The 23,864-nt window shown below is 35.1% G+C and overlaps 1 protein-coding gene across 1 annotated transcript in view; it reads right to left on the bottom strand.

The window, feature by feature from the left end:
• Positions 1 to 23,864, bottom strand: part of LOC121377348 (YTH domain-containing family protein 1-like) — a 40,943-nt gene that overhangs the window by 2,321 nt on the left and 14,758 nt on the right. Inside the window, exons 3-5 of the mRNA XM_041505304.1 lie at positions 18,056 to 18,138; positions 14,272 to 15,684; positions 568 to 602 (exon numbers count right to left, since the gene is read on the bottom strand). Coding sequence (XP_041361238.1) covers positions 600 to 602; positions 14,272 to 15,684; positions 18,056 to 18,138 — 1,499 coding nt within the window. The 3' untranslated portion in view covers positions 568 to 599. The remainder of the gene's footprint in view (positions 1 to 567; positions 603 to 14,271; positions 15,685 to 18,055; positions 18,139 to 23,864) is intronic.

The raw sequence follows: 23,864 nt of genomic DNA, 5'->3' as shown, positions 1-23,864 counted from the left end.
ATTTTTTAACACCACCACTAGAGCACATTGATCCATTAATCATCGGCTATTGATGTCGAACATTTGGTAATTTTGACAGTCTGAGAGAGGAAACCTGCTGCATTTTTTCATTAGTAGCCAAGGATCTTTTATATGCACCATCCTATATACAGGATACCACATGCCATGGCCTTTGATGTACAGTTGTGGTGCACTGGCTGGAGCAAGAATAGCACAATGGGACCACCGGCGGGGATCAATCACAGATAGACCACACATCAAGAGAATGCTTTACCACTGGGCTACGTCCTCCTCCTCCCCCCCCCCCCCCCCCCCACCCCACCACACCTTTTAACTCGTGGAGTCATATGACTAGACACTTCATTTGGCCGAAAAAGCAGTTATTGGTTAAAAAAAAAAACATTGTCCTAGTGGGGAATTAAGTTCACAATCAAATTATTATTTAGCTGTTTCACTTGAATATTTCCTGGACACTTATTTTTATTTATGGGAATGTGGAGCCCCAAGAAAGAAGTGAAACTAACAGACATCAAAAAGATAAAAACAACGGCTGAACTAGTACGTTACCTGTAAAGCCAAGAACACTGCATACATCAGAATTACTGAAAAGAGAAGACAAAAGATATTAAAACAGGTTTCACAGCTAGACATTTCGTAACCTGCTTACACATTTATGTTCCGATAAAACAAAAATGTTTGCTGCATGGTATTAAAACAAAAACAAGTGTATTGCAGAATTAAATGTCTTATTCTGTGCTAATTTAATTCCTGGCTGCAAAGTCTACTAACCATATTGCACTGGGTAGGACTAATTAATTATAAAAAAATGAATATAAATGTTCATGAGAACTTGTCGCTTGAGGTAAATGCGAAAGTTGAAGCCATCGCTTGAAATGTAATATGTATATCTTGTCATGTACTTTATTAAAGCAAGACAAAAATTATATTATGCAGAGGTGGGAATTGGTGAGCTGTAAAAAAAAAAAGAGGAAATCTAGGTGTCCCAGAAATTCTGGAAATCCTAGGTTAAAATCTGTGCCTTTTGACACATTTTGGAGAAAAGGATGATTAAAATGCGAGGAAACGCAATGTTCCATAGAGGAAAACAACTGATCCTAGGAGAATTCCCACCCCTGATTATGTTGAAAAAAGAAATAAAAACAACAACAACACTTGGAAGCATTCTAAGTGTACCACTAAGGCAATACATGTATCCAACAAATTTTATTATCTCCCAAGTTCAAGGGCTGTAACTCTAAGGAAAAATAGGTAAATCGCTTTGAAAGTCAAACCGGATCTGTAATTATGGGATAACCATGTTGCATTTGACCATTTGGGGACATTAATGCTGGTTTTACTACTGCAAATTTAGTTTCACCAGTGACGCAAAGTGGAGATTGTAAAACAGATATTTGTGACTGTAACCTCAGCATTAATGTCCACAATGTGTTCAAACACAACAAAGTTATCTGCATTCTAATTCAATAAATCAATTTTTTTTAAAGTTCTTTTGTGTGTAAATAATCATTTCTAGGAAAGAAGGCAGAAGTAACAAAAACCTGTCACTACTAATAGTACTATCATGTTTCAAATCTATTGTATAAAATAATTACAGTACAAGCAGATTTTGCCAATCACTTTGGCAATAAAAATTATGCTATGTTATGTAATATAAATTTATGTTGATCCTAATTTTGTTTTTGTATTTTATTGCTTTATTGCGGGATCAAATAGACAATAACACCCGCAAATCTAAAAACTCCATATGGTTATCTCCTAATTCAACAATCACGCAACCAGTCTCCCTCCCTCAAAATTTTGTAACACGTCATTTAACAGGACCACTACCACTTACGAACGGCTCTGACATCTATGTGAAGTCAGCGTTATGTTATTGATCTAGAATGGTCCCAATGTTGTTGATAAAAAATATACAAACTCCGACAAAATCTGTCATTACAAAGGATTTTATTCCAAATGTAGGATGCCACAATAAATATAATCTAAAATAAAAAAAAACCCATAATTTTAGACACCATCATAAATACGTAACAAGCTTTCAAGTAGACCAGCGTGTGCATGCAGCCAGAGTTCCGTGAGTAATAATAATCTGACCCCGATAGCTCTGATTGGTCAATATGCCACAGAGTACTGCACATTAACTCATGTTCTACTCACATGGTCTTTGACTTTCTAACAAATGTATTGAAACAAACAAAAATTAATTAGTCGGCTACGATTATTGATTACTGTTACTTATATTTTGTACATATATACACATGAAGAGTTCAGGCGCAAAACACAATATATCCATTTTTAATTTTCAGTAAAAATGGGTTTTTTTAATTGGTGTATATCGCGTTTTGATTTTAAAAAAACGGGATTTACCCAATACAATTTCATATGGACCAATCACGTTTTGCAGGAAATCAGCGGGCATACGATTACCCTTACTGACATACAATAATGGCTTTAACTAAAAACTAGAAAGAAAATGGTTTATATCGCGTTTTGCGCCTGAACTCTTCATATATAAATAACAGATGTACATTCATTAACCTCTAGCTGAAATACAAATATTTAAATGAATTTTATTTGATTTAAAAACAAACGTCTAAATTTCATTTCTTTTTTTAAAGAAAGTAGAAAATTACACACTTGGGTCATTCCGTGCCAACTCAACCAGAGGTTCCCGGGTCAACATCTCCAAATTTTATAAAATTTCACCCATTTATACTTCTATATAAAGAATGGACCCATGCAAAATTTTAGGGTCAAATTCTAATTATTTTTGAAATTATGGTTGATCAAATGCAGGGCCCGTTGTCCCATTTTTGACATTTGTGACAGTGTCATGTGATTTCGGGCACCTTTTGAATGCTAATAACTTAATTCATTATAAAGATATCAAGCTGCAATTTGCTATATTAGCTAATTCATACCTGGAGAATCTATAATTGTACTCATTTTGTACATATGTCATAGTTTCTGACCTGGAGACCCCTAAAGTTTTTTTTTTTTTTAGTAAAATGAACTTACATTTATAAACCCCGTACATGAGCTAGTGAAATTGTCATGTGATTTCAGGGGCTTTTTGGATGCTAGTAACTTTTTTAATTATAAAGATATCAAGCTACAATTTGCTGTATTAGCTAATTCATATATGGAGAATCTATAACTGAACTGCACTCATTTTGTACATATCTGTCAAAGTTTCTGACCAGGGGACCCCTAAAGTTGAGTTTTTTATCATTCGGAAATGATATTTGTTATATTTTGGGGGACTATTACTCCCTGATTGTTTATCACATATACAAACTGTTATTTGATTTGAAGTATATACCCATAGATGTTTCTTAATGAGAAAGCTTATATGAATCAAATGTTTTATTAATGTGTAGTTAGGGTCCAAAGTTGAGAAGAAAAAATAAATTGTGAAAAATATACCTGCATACCAGGGGGTGGTTTGACCATGTGGGCAATTATCCAGCACCATAAGCTTTTAATATGATTAACTAATACATATTTGGTATGAATGTACCAAATTTAAACTTTGTGGCTCCTTGATAGGTACATGTTGGTAAATATCCCCTCGGGATGGTCGTTTTTCATACAATGTCACTACTCTATTGACATCATTTTTAGGGCTGTAGATCTGTTAACCTTAAAATATTTCACACTAAAATCAATGAAAATTTGGTACATATATATATATATGCGTATAGTAAATTCATATTAGTTACTCAGTCATATTAAAAGTGGTGGTGTTGTGCGTTACATACATGTATACAAACCAGTATGTGTGTACATTAAGACTATATCATCTCAACGAGTCATCGCTAGGGGATAATTACTAGTATTTTTCAGATCTTTCTGGATACATTTTGCTTTTAAAAAATGAAAAAGTGCACTAATGCAAATGTTTACTTCGTTCATGAACTCTTGTATGGGGTTTTTAAATGTAAGTTCATTTAACTATCAAGGAGTTGACCCACAAAGTCAAAACTTGGTACATATATAGCATATGCACATGAGTTACTCATGTTAAAAGCTCATGATGCTGGGTAATTGCCCACGTGGTCAAACAAACCCTGGTATGCAGGTATATTTTTCACAATTTATTTTTTCCTCTCAACTTTGGACCCTAACTACACATTAATATTTCATTTGATTCAGATAATCTTTCTCATAAAGAAATATCTATAGGTATATACTTCAAATCAAATAACAGTTTGTATCTGTGATAAATAATCAGGGAGTAATAGTCCCCCAAATTACAACAAATATCATTTCCGAATAATAAAAAACTAAACTTTAGGGGTCTCCAGGTCAGAAACTATGACAGATATGTACAAAATGAGTACAATTATAGATTCTCCAGGTATGAATTAGCTAATATAGCAAATTGCAGCTTGATATCTTTATAATGAATTAAGTTATTAGCATTCAAAAATCATCCGAAATCACTTGACACAGTCGCAAGTGCCAAAAATGGGTCAACAGCCCAGTCATAATTTCAAAACTACTTGGTATTTGGACTTAAAGTTTGCATGCATCCATCATGTATATAGATGCACAAATGGGTGAAATTTCATCAAAATTGGAGATGGTCACCCGGGAAGATTTCTGGAAATTAGTTGTTTTGGCATGGAATGACCCGCTTGCCATTTTCGGGACCTCACATAAGCTTTGTAGGCCAACAGTTATGAACTAATCGAGACAATTTTATCGACTTCGCCGATTTCTGTAACAAGTTCATGTGTGTAGGCTACAGAAGCCACTAATTAATTAAATTCCTTGTTTTTCTGTCATAACTATATGAATTGTATAAATGAGCTATCCTTATCAGACGTTGTGATCTATTACCTTACAAAAGTGGTCGTTTCTAATTAATAATAAATTAAATAGACAAAAGAGTTTTGATTGGATTGGTACGTCTTTGACGATGTCTATTAAACCTGTGGTTTCCGATTTGTATCTATAGCAAAGATAACTACAGGTCATATATTAAAAGTTTGCATGGATGCTACCGTTCATGTCACTTTTATTTTTTCTGATATTATTAAACAGGTCTTTCTATCAGCTACATAAGGTAAACAGTGGCAATCAATATACAACATTATATTACGTGAACTTTTTGTCAGGGCTCGAACTTAAGAATTTGTCTCCCACGGCAATTTAAAAAAGAAGAAGCCAAATGCAACTAATGTCCTGTTTGGGCGACTTAAATATTAAAAAAATAATGATGTTAGTCGCCCAAATAATATTATCTTCTTTCAAACTATAACCTATGTGCCACTATTAATATTTGTATTCCACATTAAAACCTTGCTCGTGGTTTGCTTACCATAATTTGCCAACATGTATTATTATTTTTTGGGCCAACATATTTTTAGTTTCGAACCCTGCTGCATTGGTTTTTAAATGCTCTTTTCTGATACAGGTTTTACTCTTGAGTGCCTAACAAACATAGGGTCTGGAAATTTTTCTAAAATCCATTATAAGTAGGCTGCGGAATTAGCATAGGGTGTGGAAATGTTTTAAAAACCCAATAAGAGCAGAGTGCGGAATTAGCATAGGGTCTGGAAATTTAGCCAAATTGTAAAAATTTACCAGTAATGAAAACAGAATACAACAGTAGTAAGATCTTGGAGAGTATGCATATGTATACATGTACATATGTATGTACATACGTGCGTGTTTGGTAGTGTCACATTCTCCAATAAAAATGTTTTAGTTTTGTTTTGTAAAAATAAGAATAAAAGTGTTTTGGAAATAACAAAAATAATTTTTAAAAATAGCAGCTCAGAAATAAATAACTTGTAGTAAATTCCATAGTATGAAAAAATGCATTCCCCATGGGACCCATTATAAACATGTGTTTCTACTATCCAACTATTACAAGTGTGTTACTGTCACACACAATTCACTAAAACTGTAGGTGTATGTTTAAATGAAATTATGATAATTAATGCGAGGCGAGATTGCAGGTTTGAAAAAACCCCCAAAAGTTACATGCAAGAAAACCAAAACAATCGGGGTGAATGACAGCTCGCTAGATTCATCTCCTATATTTAACACATGGTCAGTTATAACAAAACACAATTTCATCAACTTAATTTTTATCTGTATTGATCATTCTTTATTTTTAAAGCATAGGTTGGGACTGGCATGTATAAATCTCAGCTGAAGATTTACAAACAACTGTGGTCATCGGCCATGCCTGCTGTTAGCAGAACACGCCGTAAATGGATAGCGGTTAGGGGATGTAACTCTGCCTAATTTTTCTCACAAATTTCTAATAGAGGCTATATGTAAGCATTTGATAAATTAAGAATTGTAATAAGTGCTGGGTGCCGAATTAGCATAGGGGCCCTAGGGGGGTTACATTTTTTTTTACATGTAATTAAACGTAGGGTGCTGAATAAGTGTAGACACCAACATTTTTTCACAAATTTAATAAATGTAGGTGTAAGTATTTGGCACAATTAGACAATTGCTGGAACATCCAAGGTAATAACGACCAAGGCTGTATTTGCATAATGCAGTCGAATGGGCAGATGATGGAATCTATCTAGTGCCTTGTCTATAGGACAGCTACTCCCGAGGAAATCCTTTACGTGTGATTTCATCCCTCTTGCATTGCCACAGAGGACTGCCACTACCAGACTAGTTTACTAAAGGACTCTCAGTTCTATTGATTACTTCAGACCATGCCAGTGAAGCTGCATACCGTGGCTGTTCTAGCATTTTGTCTTTACCCCGGTATTAAAAATGAGATTTAATCTGTATAATTTAATGATAATTTGTAAAGAAACGTTTTTAAGTATATAAACACTGGATTTCTTGTTCAATTGTTTTTAATGAGTTGGTACGGGTTTGTAACTTAATAATATCTTTTTTATATGAACTTTAACTTTATTCATTATGGTGTTACGTGCCAATTCATCGGTTTCCTTTTGACGCAAACAAACTATATACGGTGAGCACATGGTTATTATTCAACTAAGAACATTCTAGTTTTGATTTTGGCTGTGCACTTAAATTCCAATGTGACAATTGGAAGGCTAGTTGAATTTGAGAAGAGCCAATAAGATTTTTCTTCAACTGGCCCTGCTGGCGACCATGGTTTTCATGTTAATTTTCAACCCTGGAAGTGTATAATTTTTTTTAAATGTACATGAAAATATTTTGTGCATCTGTATTTACCCTTAATGGTAAACATTTGTCTTTACCGTTATGTCTTTAGTCTTACAAAATTAATGGCAAATAAAATTAATAATGGTAAATACTTTTATAACTAGATGTATGTTATGAGACCCTCGTGTATCAAGAGACAACATTGCGGACATTAAACAATATTACACACAAGTAAATCTTTATGTAAATTTGTAAAAAGCAATAGTTGTTCACATCAATGAATACCTAAATACAGTTTATTCTTTTGTTAATTTTACCCATGGTCGAGAGCATGCATGCAGATCACAATTGCGGGAAATGAACATGCTTTATTTATACAAATTGCTGTTAAAGTACACTGAATAAAATTAGTTTACAATAATCCTATTTGTTAGATAATGTTAGATATAAATTTGTAAGACTGAGGTGGACATCTAATAAGTTGGCTGATTTAAAAAAAAAAAAAAAAATTATTTAAAAAAATAAAATAATTAATAAATGGAATACAGCTGACTGTCTAAACCAGACTCACTCCGTACCGTTGAAATAGTCCGGTTTAAATAGAGGACCGGTTTTGACAGAGTTCATCCAGAGTTATGGTTCTTGAACGATCAACAATGACATTTGAACCCATGGATGGTTGGGAAATACAGTCATACAAGCCAGACTTGCAATAAATTATTTCACAGACATAAAAAATATACTTACCGTATTTGACCAGAAATAAGCCCATGTCTTTGAATAAGCCCCCCTCCGTTTTGATAGCATTTAAGAAATTAGGCCCTCATTCGTAAATAAGCCCACCCCAAACTTCGCCACCTTATAAATAACATGAAATTGCAAGTTTGCTCAAAGTTCATTTAAAAGGTCATACCTCCTGCAGATAATTAACCTTCTGACTACTGCAGGCGAGATATCTCGCCCGACGTCACGTCAGTCGATATACTGTACACTGTATACAGTGCATTCCCCAATTCATATTTCCCGCCGTTTTGCACACGACACTCACCGGAAACGGAAATATAATTAAAGAAAAAAGATTTTTTTTCAAAATGGTGGTTTTTGTTTTGATTTTTTCAATTGAAAATACCTTGAAATTTTGAGTTCAAAAAATGGTTTTCGGCAAGTATTTTCGCTTGACAACAATGGCGGCACGTCGCGGTAATTTTCAGGGATCGATAGCTGATTGTAACAGCTAATTTGATAATAAAGATCGTTTTACCAACAACGAAAATTACCAAATATTGCAATAGAAATCAAAAATGGAATAGTTCGGGTTTTAAAAAAAAATCTGGTCAGAAAACCACTGTTATTGGGAATAATGGACATAAATACTGGACAGCTGGCCACAAATGCCCGTAAGTAAACGCAACTTTTTCGATTTTTTGCCTAATTTTAATCACTATTAGCCGATCTAAAATAATAAAAATTACAAAAAAAGACACGAAAATAATACTTACCGATTCATATATGAACTTTATTTCATGTATTTATGAAACATTTAAGTGAATATATGTGAGTAAAAATTATAAACTTGTACCCACTCAACGTGGTTTTTGTTAAAAATTAATCCAGTAGTCTAAAGGTTAAACACAAATGTAACACAATATTTTACCACCAGTGAGATGGAGCAGTCTAACAATAACAGTGTGTAACATTGTTTTCAATTTCATGCCTGCAGTATTTCTTTGAAGTATCCAAGCCCAAGTATGAACTAAAAACCAATGTCTATTTTTACCACCACACTGGGTCCGCAGTTAATGCTAATTAAGCAAATACCATATTCTGATTGGCTAAGAACAATGACCTTAGATTGACAATTTTTTGTAGTGTAAGCTGGCTGCCTGTGTCAGAAACCTGTGTATACGCTATTGAGTTTGTTGTTAAAGGGACACACCCTAGTTACGTTTATTTGTTAACCATTACGGCGTTGTTTTTTCGCTATTAAACCCCATTTTTCACAAATAAAATTGCACTTTACTTACATTTTATTATTTAGAATACACATTTCCATTCACCTGAAGTGCTTTTTGGTAATCCTGATGTTTGTAAAACCACGAAATGCATTTTTTGCATTTTTTCACAAAACGTGTTGTCGAGAAAAAAACGTTAAACAAGCGAGGTCCAATCTATTTTTAGAGGGGATATTTCCATTTCAATGTCACAGACGTTGGTATATCACGTGACCGTTATCATTTTGGTTCGGTTTGTTTTCTCGTGCACGGTTCGCGCAATAAACATCCGATTTGTTGTTGTTCATTTGTGAGATTTTTCTTCACAGTTCGTGAACATTTTCAGTAACAAAGTTCAGACAAGTAAGTGTCTCAATACAAAACGTTACAAACCCTTAAACAAATAATTTTGCTAAGTCTTACGATATCTGGAGAGGGGATATAGAGGCACTGATTTTCCGTTTCATAATGTTACAAATTCCGTTATTTTTCCACTTCAGTATTAAACAAATTCTGTTTTTGTTTCACACACACACACACACCGCGCAATTAATTGCTGGTGTAAAATAAATATGCAATGAGGTAAAACATGTCAGTAGTTTGTATTTATTTTTGGTTTAAATTTAAACATGAATACTCCACGACACAGACTTCGGACATTTTCGGTTTTCTTTACAATATGATCGGGAAAATAATTACAAACGATCACACTATAAACCACTTCCCTTGTATAATTTATTTTTAACAAAACCTGGCATACAATATGCAATTACTGCATTCCTTTGTGAGATCGGAAATATGGCAATGCCGCAAATGTTAAAAATTAATAAGCAAACATAACATATCTTTCACTTGAGTAAATATCGGACAATTTTAGCTCACAATGTTCGGTTTTTCCCGTTAAATCGCCGAGAATAAGCGAAGAAAACATGACTGGTAAAACGTCTAGATACTCTACATTTGGCGTAACATACAAAGGTACTAGTGTCGTAGTGTAGCACAGGCAGATGTCGGTGTCCATAATTTCTAGTTCGAAAAATAATTTTTAATTAATCAAATGCGCTATTTAAAGTTAAATAATGTTTTGGAAAAAAATCGGGAATTCCGTTTCAGATAGGTATTTCCGCGATTCCGTCTGCGATTCCGGAAAATCAGTGCCTCTAGGGATAAGACCAGGACAGAACAGTTGGAACATGTCCAGGAGACATGAAACGAACGCACCCCAAGTCTGTGAAATTTGTCGTACGTAGGCATTGTTGTGCTTCTTCCAGTGACATCAGAATACTAACTTTCAAAATTATTTCAAGCAATTGGGACATGGGGATTCCCATGGTATTTATCGATATAAAACCTGCTTTTTCACTCCATTTGATAAAAACGTGATCTAAGTGTCTTACAGGTTTGTAGATTAACCAAATTATAATTTATTTTCGCTGGATGGAACTAGGGTGTGCGGCTTTAATTGTTGTTGTTTTAAGTCTTCTCAGCATTAAATTTTGGATGTAAATAAACCTCACTGGTAAGTAATTGTAACATAGAAGGTGTGTTTCTGATAATTAGATACTAGTAAAAAACCCAGAATTTAATTAATAAACAATTATTATTTATGAATAACAAATAGAACACTAATTAATAGATATGCTACTGAACATTTTTTATTTTCTTCCTAGTTCATTTAATTATTATTTATTTTAATTATTATCATTTTTTTCCCCAACAAAACTGGCCCCTTGTCTGGGAATAAGCTCACCCCATGCTAAGCTCACAATGAGTTGTCTTGGCCCCTTGGCTTATTTCCGGTCAAATACGGTAAAGGGGCATTCCTGAGTTTGCTGCAGTATTTAAGATGTTATCGACTAATGTAATTACATATCAAATATATTTTTCTGCATAAAATATTAGTGGCTGCATATTAAACGTGTTTCTTGTTGTTCTAATATTTGTACTAGGTTAAATTTCATTTTATTTCCTAAAACATTATTGCCGTTTTTGGGATCGCTCCGCCATTATAAATGAAATAAGACAACACAAAATATATGAGGTTCAGGTCAGGTCAGGTCATAGGGCTTTACATGCACATTCAGAGCAAGCTGTTGTAGCGCACGCAAAATATACGAGCGACTCGCACCTATTTATAACTCGCCGAATTCATAAGAGTGAAATCAGTTAGGTATCAACACACACTAATATTAATACTATTGATCTAACAGTGTACCACAAATTTTAAAAAATTGACATTAATTCCCGACAATGGTTAATTCATTCGTTATTTAACTTGTTGTAAGTTTAATTTGTTGGTAATATTTACCCAGTTGATTTGTGTGGCTTTCTGATGTTTCTTTCAATAAAAGTTTAAAATTGAAAAACTGTCATTACAAAATAGAGTACAAATGTGTAATGAATAAATGTAATGCGAGTAACCGACTATTTTGATAACCAAAAATGTATTAATTGTACGATTTCAAAACTCTTATCATATAAAGATACCTAAACACCATAGCTATACACCAATATATCCACTTATCATGGCTGGTACAGTATGACGATACTTTGGACTTTAAGCGTGTTCATGTTTTGTCATGTCCTTTTTTAGTAACGCGAGTAACCGATGTTTACACATTCACAGTATGAAAACTAATCATCACATTTCCTTTTTCTTTTCTTTTTATAATATGCATTATTATTTAACTAATAAAATGTGATAAAGAAAATAAGTGTTGAACATATAATTATTAATCCTGAGCAAATCAAAAGAATTAGTATGGTAAAAATGTAAAGCGAGTAACCCTGGAATTGCACATATATATTTAGGCTTATTAGCCAGTAAGTGGCAGCAAATACTAACTTGGTGTTAGTGAGAAGTATGTTGGCATAATTATTCATACACTGGTATTCTTCTATTAAAATAAAATGATGGTAACTCGTATCACATATTTTTCGGTTACTCGCGTTACAATTTTTGATGTATTAGTGTCATGTTTCATGTCATCATGTGAAAAAATTGTGGTTTCATTACCTGTGGTATGTATTAGTGTAAAAAAATATCAAGTGTCGTGTATTAGAAACAAGAAATAAATGATAGAGAAGAAAAAATAGCTATTTCGGTTACTCACGTTACATTGTGTAAGGTAATCTATTTGACCAAGAATTACAAATATAGCATATCATATTGTGTAACTGTAGTGGGTGTAACATGTAGGTATTAGATATGCTATCACATATATGCAAACTGTATTTGATTGTATAAAGCATAATTTATGTATTATGGCCTTAAAAAATATGATTTTAATGTACTTATTTATCAAAATAATAGGCGTCTATTCAGCATGTGATATCTTTTTGGCAACAACCTTAATGACAATTGTTTTTTTTTATCCATGAACTTCCAACATATTGTTGATCACAAAACACATTCATTCATTAAAATAATTGATATTTAAATTTTGAATCTTTGTCCGCTTCGTTGTGGAATTGCCCCTAAGAGATAAACGGTAGCCGGACGGGGCTTTAGAAATGGACCGGTTTACGCAGAGATCCGGTATAGACAGGCCAATGTAGTTGTAATAATGTGAAGTCGGAATTCTTAGTCTCGGTATTTTACAAGCTGAAATTAACAATAAGCATTTAAACATGAGGCTGAAATCAACAACATTGCGCAAATTACAAAATTGTTGGGGGTGGGGATTTGATGGGTCACTTAAAAAAAAAATAATAATAACAATAATAATAATAAACATGGTTCATTACAGACCTGGTGAACAGAAATTCCAGTACTTTTCAAGTATATTTTTCAGTTTTTCAAGTAGTCTTTGGCACAATGTTACAAGCAGTTTAACACACACACATCACTAGTTAACTACAGCTGACCGTTTTTCAGCACACGACTGGTTACCCGTCTCGCTCATAAACCGGTTCAACTATTAGTAATGCACGGTTTCCAGTAGACAGCTGCCCAGTCTACTTCAATCTTCACACTGTGGTGCATATAGCAAGCGCAACAAGGACTTGTATGCCAGTCTATCTATATCGGCAGCAACACATATCACTTCCGGGTTTTGATTACGACAAATACCCGAGAAATACGTCAGCAAATACTTATTATTTTTTCCAGATTTTAATCAGTAAGAGAGACATTCTGCTTGTAAAAAAAAACCTCAAGTACATTTCGGCAATTTTCAAGTAGTTTTTAATGAAATTCCAGTACTTTTCCAGGACCTTTTCTGAATTTGCAAAATTCCAGTACTTTTCAAGTACTACGTCAAAATTCAAGGACTTTTCCAGGCCCGTGCGAACCCTGATAAAAAGCAATTCAAACTAACATAAAGATTGCTATTTAAAGAAATAATTAGCTCTATTTTAAAAATTATTAGCTCTCAAATTTTTATTTGGAAAAATACACAACCCTCCATAAACATCCACCCAAATGCAAATGTAAAAATACTGGTTTAATGGACAGCTTAGAAGACGTACCAGTCAAAATCCAATCAGAATTATTTTACCTATTTAGTTTACAGGTTACGGGACAAGGAAATAGGTGACCTTAATCAGGGCTTCTAGATTATGGTAGCCCCACTCCCATGGCTAATCTTATTGAATGTTGGGCTAGTAAATAACTATTATTGCCATGCTCGACGGGTAGTAAAAAGAAAGTTGTCAAATGCTGCATACGAGTCTTATTTTGTAAATAAGATATCCTTATCACCCACCGGCCAAATTTAAATGATTTCTTGAACTCCTTTAGGAGACTTGTCCGATTATTTCTATTAGTAAAATTTTATGTACTTGAAGTACCGCTAGTAGATTTTTAATCATGGCTAATAAATGTTTTAAATCACTGATGATCAGTAATCTCAAGGCTAATGGAATGTTATAACAATTATAGAAATCCTGCTTTAATTTGTGTTTCTGTAACTGATAAATGGGTTTAACAATTGTGTGGCAATCTCTGAAGCTTGCACAGAGAACTAATATTGAACAAAATATGTCATGGAATGCAACATTCCTTCAGAAACTAAAACCTGAAATGATCTGTAGGTAAAACGCTGGAACCGTATGCCATATAAAAAGGTCCCTTTCAGAGTTTTACATCAAAAGCTAAAAGCCAAAATAAACCTGCTGTTAAAAACCAGCTTCAATTTACCTTCTTGACATCCTCTTCCTGCCGTTTCTCGTAGTGAGTGAAGTCGTCGAAGATGGACGTTTTGTGCTGGTAGCTATGAATTATTTTCAACACCTGTTTGCCCTTCTCGGGCGGCACCTCCTGAGTGTCGCGTGAGTTGGTCACAGGCTTGTTTTCATTGTTCTCCAGCCGGATGTGTCTCAGCTGGCTGTTGGGCACGTCCTTCACATAGATCCACTTCACCTCAAACTGTCCCTTCCACTTGTCCTGTGCCCACACACCACTGCTCTTCTGGTAGTCCACCAGCGAGACCATCTGTGCCATTCCGCAGAAATGTCCGCTCCCATTAACACTGAACAGAAGGAAGATGGGGCCTTTGCCCTCGCGTTCGCGCATTGCCTGGTCGAGACGTTTATTTCCGTGTTCCGTGCTGCACCAGATGCTGTACTTGATAGACCGGTGGATATCGTCCTCGGAGTAACTCTTTATGATGAAGAAACGCGCACCTTTCAGGTTCAGGTTGTACTCCTTGGGGTTATACTGGTTTGACGATTTCAACTTGTCCAGAACAGGACTGTTCACAGCCACCACTGCTGACGATGTTGACGAAGAATTAGACGACCCACTGTACCCGCCGTTGCTATTGGAGCGGTGGTCGTTGCCGCCGCCAGAATTCCCACCCGACGAATTGTACGAAGAGTTCATCTGTCGCCGAGGTGCATTGAACCCTCCCTGTCTCTGCTGGGGGGGTTGCCGTCCACCACCACCGTTGCATCGGTTCTCCCCCCACGTGCCTATGTCCATGTTGTTGTGCTGCTTGGGGTTGACGGGTGGCCGCGGAATTGGCCGTTGTTTCGGTTGCTGTCGAGCCGGCTGACTCGCTATCGCGGCCCACGAGGCCTTCTTCGGAGCCTGCGAACCACCGCCCCCTCCTCCACCACCCGAAATAACTGGTCCCTGTGCCATGTTCACCCCATTCTCACCCCCACCCATATCGTTCACCACACCATCCATTTTGCCGTCAGCTAGAGTCATCCCCTTTAGATTCTGTTCCACAGTGTTCACACCGTCCCTGTCCATCTCCCCGTTCATCGCACTGTATGGATCGGCAGGCATCATGTTCTCCGGCCGATAATACTCCTGCTCCATGTACTGCCGCTGTGGCTTGTTTTGGGCGGGTGCCCCTGCGTTCTGCTGTCCCCAGTAATCGGACGGGTACTCCCAGCCAAAAGGAGGGTACCCAAAACTTCCGAAAATTCCATTGTAATCATAACTTGTCATAGAGAACATTGGAGGGTCGCCCCCATTAGACCACGGTCCGGCTCCAAGTCCTTGGTCCATGTAAGGAAAAGACATTGATGCATTGTAGTAACTGGGGAGGAACGGGTCCGAAACGCCGGGGCTTGACATTGGGGCTGGGTTGTAGCCAGGTTGCTGCAAAAAAATTATAATAATAAAACAAAAATAAGATATAGAAACTTTAAAATTGGTTGTAAAAAATATGCAAAGAAAGACGTAATCTGCAATGATGGTTGCTTTTAGCCCAGGTGAGCATTACACCCCTCTTTCACATTTCGCACCAACTCTTTATTTTTCCACACACCCCTATATTTTACTGGACCTACCTAGACCCAACCTTCTGTTTTGAAATACACACTATTTTTTGGCATGTTATGAAGAGATCTGTAGTCTCAGTCTGCAAACTGGACATCAAAGGACACATCTTGTCACATGGTTCTATAAGAAATCCCACGATAAACAACTTGCCATATAGTACCAACTGAATTTGTCGTTTCATAATGAGCAAATACAAACCTGAAAATTAAGCATATAAACTCATCTGGAGTGGAGAGATAGAGAGAGGGGGAGAGTGAGTTAGAAGGGGGAGGGGAGGGGGGGAGAGAGAGTGAGTTAGAGAGAGGGGGAGGGAGGGGAGTGAGAGAGTGTGTTAGGGGGGGGGGAGGGGGAGAGAGAGAGAGAGAGAGAGAGAGAGAGAGAGAGAGAGAGAGAGAGAGAGAGAGAGAGAGAGAGAGAGAGAGAGAGAGAGTGTGTGTGTGTGTGTGTGTGAGAGTGAGAGAGTGAGTGAGTGAGTGGCATGCATGTACATTTTTTCCCCTCTATATAAACATGCTGGAAAAAGTTTGTTTAACGACACTGGCTATTTGCTGTTAAAACATTTGGTAATTTTGACAGTCAGAGAGGAAACCTGCTACACTTTTCATTAGTAGTAAGGGTTCTTTTATATGTACTCTCGAGTGCCTAATAAACATAGGGGCTGAATAAGCATAGGGTCTGGAAAATTTTCTAAAACCAATTAAAAGTAGGGTGCGGAATTAGCATAGGGTCTGGAAACTTAGCTAAACTGTAAAAATTGACTAGTAATGAAAACAATTTGGTTTGATGTGAAAATAAAAATAAATGTGTTTGTACGTTTAAATGAAATTATGATAATTAATGTGAGGCGAGATTGCAGCTTTGAATTTTTTTTCCAAAATTGCCATGCAAGAAAATCAAAACAATCAGGGTGGATGACAGCTCGCTAGATTCATCTCCTATATTTAACACATGGTCAATTATAACAAAACGTAATTTCATCAACTTAATTTTTACCTGTATCATTCTTTATTTTTAAAGCATACACATGTAGTGGGGACACTTATGATGCCAGGGGATTCACAAACAACTGTGGTCATCGGCCATGCCAGCTGTTAGCGGAACGTGGTTAGGGGATGTAACTCTGCCTAATTTTTCTCGCTAATTTCTAATAAACTATTTGCAAGTGAAAATAAAAAGGTTGAGTGGAATTTGTAATCAAAATGAGTGGAATTTGTAATGTAAAAATATATATACTCTAGTATACATAGCTTTAAAAAAGTCATATTTACCCTTAAGTGTAATTGATTAATTTATATAAAATGCTTGCATGAACTGTTGCATTGATTTACAGGCGAGCACTCAATCGAACGCATCCTAGGAATTTACCCAACCGAATAAAACCGAACCGAGCCGAGCGATAAAAACAAAATGGCGGCCAACAATATTCAGAAACGTGTTTACATTTTGTCAGAGTAACATACTTCGTTTTGCCTTAATGGTTCAAATGATCAATTAAGCAGAAAAACAATGTATGTATAGTAATAAATAAATAAATAAATGTATTAGTTGACCACAAAAGTTGGTATTTTATTCGACAACTTGGGAAAATTGTAAATTCCGTTTAACTTTAAGATTTGCAATTCTGCAATTCCGACCGCGGAAAATCGGTACCCCTAATAGAGGCTATATGTAAGCATTTGATAAATTAAGAATTGCAATAAGCGTTGAGTGCCGAATTAGCATAGGGGGTTACATTTTTTTTACATGTAATTAAACGTAGGGTGCTGAATAAGCGTAGACACCAACATTTTTTCACAAATTTAATAAACGTAGGTGTACATTTATTTGGCACTCGAGAGTACTATCCCACAGACAGGATTTTATATCCGCGATTTATCCAGGATCTTTTGCCATGATCCCATGACTGATGGGATTAGGAAAAGTAGCGAGATTTTAGTCGTAACTGGGAATTTGGCCAAGAATATTATGAATAAATCTGTAATATAAGAATGTAATTAATTTACTTTCTTTAAATAATTCACCAGAATATACATAATTACCAAAATATTAAAAATTTATAGTCGGTGGTATTTGCACTTAGGAAGGGGTGGCGGTCAATGATCGGTACCATACAACGCCTGAATAAATCACTAAATTACAATACCATAAACTCTTTCACTTTTTGTGTTTTCTCTGTGTGATTTATTACCTGCTGGTGCGGTTGTTGTGGAAGATACTGGTCAAACTCCTCACGAGAATCCTTCACAGAGTCTTTGTTAGGACCATTGGACACTGAAAACAAAACAGTCAATTTTAGCCATTTTTTTAACCTAATGTAAAACACATTTATTATTTGTTTCCACCATCAAACAGCAAAGAACAGGGCTAATTTAGCTTTTTTTCATGAGAATCCATGTCAATTCCCATGGAAGCAGTCCAGGAGAATCCTCCCTATTCTAAATATTTTCAGAGAAGAACTTTAGCAACAGTGTTAGTATGCAGAATTCCGTGTCATATGCTGCTAACTGTATATAATATATATTGGTCTATATTCGTAAACAGCGCATGGAATACTTTTGCCAATGTATTTTGCGCATTGGTTCAATGTTTGTATGGATATTATTGAAGTACATTTACTCAAACAACAAAAAGGTTTATTGATTAAAAAGAGAAGGTAATTCAAGGTTAGGAAGATAATATCAGCGAACTAACATAGAAATGTTTGATGTATTACTAAATTTGGCCGACTAAATTACTGTCTATTGTTATTATCAGCGAACTAACATAGAAATGTTTGATGTATTACTGAATCTGGCCGACTAAATTACTGTCTATTGTTATTATCAGCGAACTAACATAGAAATGTTTGATGTATTACTGAATTTGGCCGACTAAATTACTGTCTATTGTTATTATCAGCGAACCAACATAGAAATGTTTGATGTATTACTGAATTTGGCCGACTAAATTACTGTCTATTGTTATTATCAGCGAACCAACATAGAAATGTTTGATGTATTACTGAATTTGGCCGACTAAATTACTGTCTATTGTTATTATCAGCGAACCAACATAGAAATGTTTGAAGTATTACTGAATTTGGCCGACTAAATTACTGTCTATTGTTATTATCAGCGAACCAACATAGAAATGTTTGATGTATTACTGAATTTGGCCGACTAAATTACTGTCTATTGTTATTATCAGCGAACCAACATAGAAATGTTTGATGTATTACTAAATTTGGCAGACTAAATTACTGTCTATTGTTACTATGTAAGAACTGAACCACCATGTTCCTTTCGGATCTCTTCATTGGCAACTTGGTTCATAGAAATGGGTCAACCACTGCTAGGACTCCAGGCCAGACTAGTCTCGATAAACAACTATGTTTCGAACATGCACATATTCGAATGTATTCTACGTTTTTGAAGCCAGCTTAAACTGAAGCTTGATAACCGGACTATTTTTTTTTGTTGTTAATTCAGTAATGGTTTACTCACTGATTATTCAATTTAATACACTTTTGGAAATATTTCATGATAATCCTAACAGATTCGGATGTTTAATGCTTGTGCGATTTGGATTCATAGATTTTTAGCCTTGAATAAATAAATAATTATTGAACGACACACGCAACCTATTATTTATGGTTAAATGATGTTAAGGACCACACACATATTGAGAGGAAACCTGCTGTCGCCACTTCATGGGCAACTCTTTTTCATTAGCAGCAAGGGATCTTTTATATGCACCATACCAGACAGGGTAGTACATACCACGACCGTTGATATACCAGTCGTGGTGCACTGGTTGGAATGAGAAATAGCTTAATGTGCCCACTGATAGAGATCGATCCCACACCGACCATGAAATCGAGCGAGCACTGTACGACTAGACCATGTTCCGCCCCCCTCCCCATCAAATAGCAGTGCTTATGGTTTGAAAACCGATGGTGATCAATAAACTGTTCTCCTGAAATTACGTATGAGAACAATTGGTTGGTGTCTGAATGGAAAACAAACCTCAGGGCTCGAACTTAACAGCGGCAATTACTGTCGTTGAGATATAATTTGCCAACGATGGCAAAATGTATGTATGGGCTATTTTCACAAAAAAGGGGCAAATAACAGTAAAGAATTGAATTCCTGTTACTACTACTTTTAACGCCCTTACATTGCTTGCAATTACACAAGTGTGCGCGAACATCGATGCAATTCCTCACAAGAAAATGAAATGCGGAAGTCCGGAATGCATTGCCTGGTTTACGTTCGGAAATCAAAATACCATTCTGAAAGTTGGCCGAGAACGAAACACCGTTCGACTTTTCTTACATGTGGTAACCTTCCGGTAACCTGAATGACCATTCTCGATTTATTTCGATGCCGGCAAAACTTTCTAAAATACTAAGTTTGCTTTTAAACTGCAAAATGTAAGTAAACCACTCACAAATACATAAGTTTCTTAACCTTCCGAGTACTGCATACTGTATACAGTGCATTCCCCAATTCATATTTCCTGCCCTTTCGCACATGACACTCACCGGAATTATAATAAAAGAAAAAAGATTTTTTTTTCAAAATAGTGGCTTTTATTTTTTATTTTTTTAATTGAAAATACCTTGAAATTTTGAGTTCAAAACGTTTTCGGCAAGTATTTTCTCTTGACAACAATGGCGGTACGTTGCCTTCATTTTCAGGGATCGATAGCCGATTGTGACAGCTAATTTGATAATAAATTTGATGGTTTTACCAACAACGAAAATTACCAAATATTGCAATATGAATCGTATAAGTGCCCATAAGTAAACGCAACTTTTTCAATTTTTTGCCTAATTTTAATCACCATTAGCTGATCTAAAAATAATAAAAATTACAAAAAAAAACCCACACGAAAATAATACTTACCGATTCATATATATGAACTTTATTTCATGTATTTATAAAACATTTTTAAGTGTATATATGTGAGTAAAAATTATAAACTTGTACCCACTCAACATAGTTTTGGTTAAAAATTAATCCAGTAGTCTAAAGGTTAAATATCAATTTAAAATATTAAAATACAACTTTTAAGTTGCACTTTTTCTTTTTATTGTCTTTATTGTTATATTATCTACAAAAAGGACCAATTTGTTTTTATTAGTTTGAAAGTTATCCTTCAGATGGCACTGTCACATCTAGGTCAAGCTTAGATCAACATGTTTAGTACAGGAATACTAGCTCTAGTTATGTTTAATTCTTAAAGGGTGTTTTTTATTAGTTTGAAAGTTATCCTTCAGATGGCACTGTCACATCTAGGTCAAGCTTAGATCAACATGTTTAGTACAGGAATACTAGCTCTAGTTAGTTTTAATTCTTAAAGGTGTTTTGTATTAGTTTGAAAGTTATCCTTCAGATGGCACTGTCACACCTAGGTCAAGCTTAGATCAACGTTTAGTACAGGAATACTAGCTCTAGTCAGTTTTAATTCTTAAAGGTGTTTTGTATTAGTTTGAAAGTTATCCTTCAGATGGCACCGTCACATCTAGGTCAAGCTTAGATCAACATGTTTAGTACAGGAATACTAGCTCTAGTTAGTTTTAATTCTTAAAGGGTGTTTATTAGTTTGAAAGTTATCCTTCAGATGGCACTGTCACATCTAGGTCAAGCTTAGATCAACATGTTTAGTACAGGAATACTAGCTCTAGTTAGTTTTAATTCTTAAAGGTGTTTTTTATTAGTTTGAAAGTTATCCTTCAGATGGCACTGTCACTTCTAGGTCAAGCTTAGATCAACATGTTTAGTACAGGAATACTAGCTCTAGTTATGTTTAATTCTTAAAGGTGTTTTTTATTAGTTTGAAAGTTATCCTTCAGATGGCACTGTCACATCTAGGTCAAGCTTAGATCAACATGTTTAGTACAGGAATACTAGCTCTAGTTATGTTTAATTCTTAAAGGGTGTTTTTGATTAGTTTGAAAGTTATCCTTCAGATGGCACTGTCACATCTAGGTCAAGCTTAGATCAACATGTTTAGTACAGGAATACTAGCTCTAGTTATGTTTAATTCTTAAAGGTGTTTTTTATTAGTTTGAAAGTTATCCTTCAGATGGCACTGTCACATCTAGGTCAAGCTTAGATCAACATGTTTAGTACAGGAATACTAGCTCTAGTTAGTTTTAATTCTTAAAGGTGTTTTTTATTAGTTTGAAAGTTATCCTTCAGATGGCACTGTCACATCTAGGTCAAGCTTAGATCAACATGTTTAGTACAGGAATACTAGCTCTAGTTGTTTTAATTCTTAAAGGGTGTTTATTAGTTTGAAAGTTATCCTTCAGATGGCACTGTCACATCTAGGTCAAGCTTAGATCAACATGTTTAGTACAGGAATACTAGCTCTAGTTAGTTTTAATTCTTAAAGGTGTTTTTTATTAGTTTGAAAGTTATCCTTCAGATGGCACTGTCACATCTAGGTCAAGCTTAGATCAACGTTTAGTACAGGAATACTAGCTCTAGTCAGTTTTAATTCTTAAAGGTGTTTTGTATTAGTTTGAAAGTTATCCTTCAGATGGCACCGTCACATCTAGGTCAAGCTTAGATCAACATGTTTAGTACAGGAATACTAGCTCTAGTTAGTTTTAATTCTTAAAGGTGTTTTGTATTAGTTTGAAAGTTATCCTTCAGATGGCACTGTCACATCTAGGTCAAGCTTAGATCAACATGTTTAGTACAGGAATACTAGCTCTAGTTAGTTTTAATTCTTAAAGGTGTTTTTTATTAGTTTGAAAGTTATCCTTCAGATGGCACTGTCACATCTAGGTCAAGCTTAGATCAACATGTTTAGTACAGGAATACTAGCTCTAGTTGTTTTAATTCTTAAAGGGTGTTTATTAGTTTGAAAGTTATCCTTCAGATGGCACTGTCACATCTAGGTCAAGCTTAGATCAACATGTTTAGTACAGGAATACTAGCTCTAGTTAGTTTTAATTCTTAAAGGTGTTTTTTATTAGTTTGAAAGTTATCCTTCAGATGGCACTGTCACATCTAGGTCAAGCTTAGATCAACATGTTTAGTACAGGAATACTAGCTCTAGTTGTTTTAATTCTTAAAGGGTTTTTATTAGTTTGAAAGTTATCCTTCAGATGGCACTGTCACATCTAGGTCAAGCTTAGATCAACATGTTTAGTACAGGAATACTAGCTCTAGTTAGTTTTAATTCTTAAAGGTGTTTTTTATTAGTTTGAAAGTTATCCTTCAGATGGCACTGTCACATCTAGGTCAAGCTTAGATCAACATGTTTAGTACAGGAATACTAGCTCTAGTTAGTTTTAATTCTTAAAGGTGTTTTGTATTAGTTTGAAAGTTATCCTTCAGATGGCACCGTCACATCTAGGTCAAGCTTAGATCAACATGTTTAGTACAGGAATACTAGCTCTAGTTAGTTTTAATTCTTAAAGGTGTTTTGTATTAGTTTGAAAGTTATCCTTCAGATGGCACTGTCACATCTAGGTCAAGCTTAGATCAACATGTTTAGTACAGGAATACTAGCTCTAGTTAGTTTTAATTCTTAAAGGGTGTTTTTTTATTAGTTTGAAAGTTATCCTTCAGATGGCACTGTCACATCTAGGTCAAGCTTAGATCAACATGTTTAGTACAGGAATACTAGCTCTAGTTAGTTTTAATTCTTAAAGGGTGTTTATTAGTTTGAAAGTTATCCTTCAGATGGCACTGTCACATCTAGGTCAAGCTTAGATCAACATGTTTAGTACAGGAATACTAGCTCTAGTTAGTTTTAATTCTTAAAGGGTGTTTATTAGTTTGAAAGTTATCCTTCAGATGGCACTGTCACATCTAGGTCAAGCTTAGATCAACATGTTTAGTACAGGAATACTAGCTCTAGTTAGTTTTAATTCTTAAAGGTGTTTTTTATTAGTTTGAAAGTTATCCTTCAGATGGCACCGTCACATCTAGGTCAAGCTTAGATCAACATGTTTAGTACAGGAATACTAGCTCTAGTTATTTTTAATTCTTAAAGGG

This window comes from Gigantopelta aegis, chromosome 7 (assembly GCF_016097555.1).
Source record: "Gigantopelta aegis isolate Gae_Host chromosome 7, Gae_host_genome, whole genome shotgun sequence".
NCBI classification, from domain to species: domain Eukaryota; kingdom Metazoa; phylum Mollusca; class Gastropoda; order Neomphalida; family Peltospiridae; genus Gigantopelta; species Gigantopelta aegis.
Note: the sequence above shows the minus strand (reverse complement) of the source record. Positions and strands in the feature narration are given on the sequence as shown.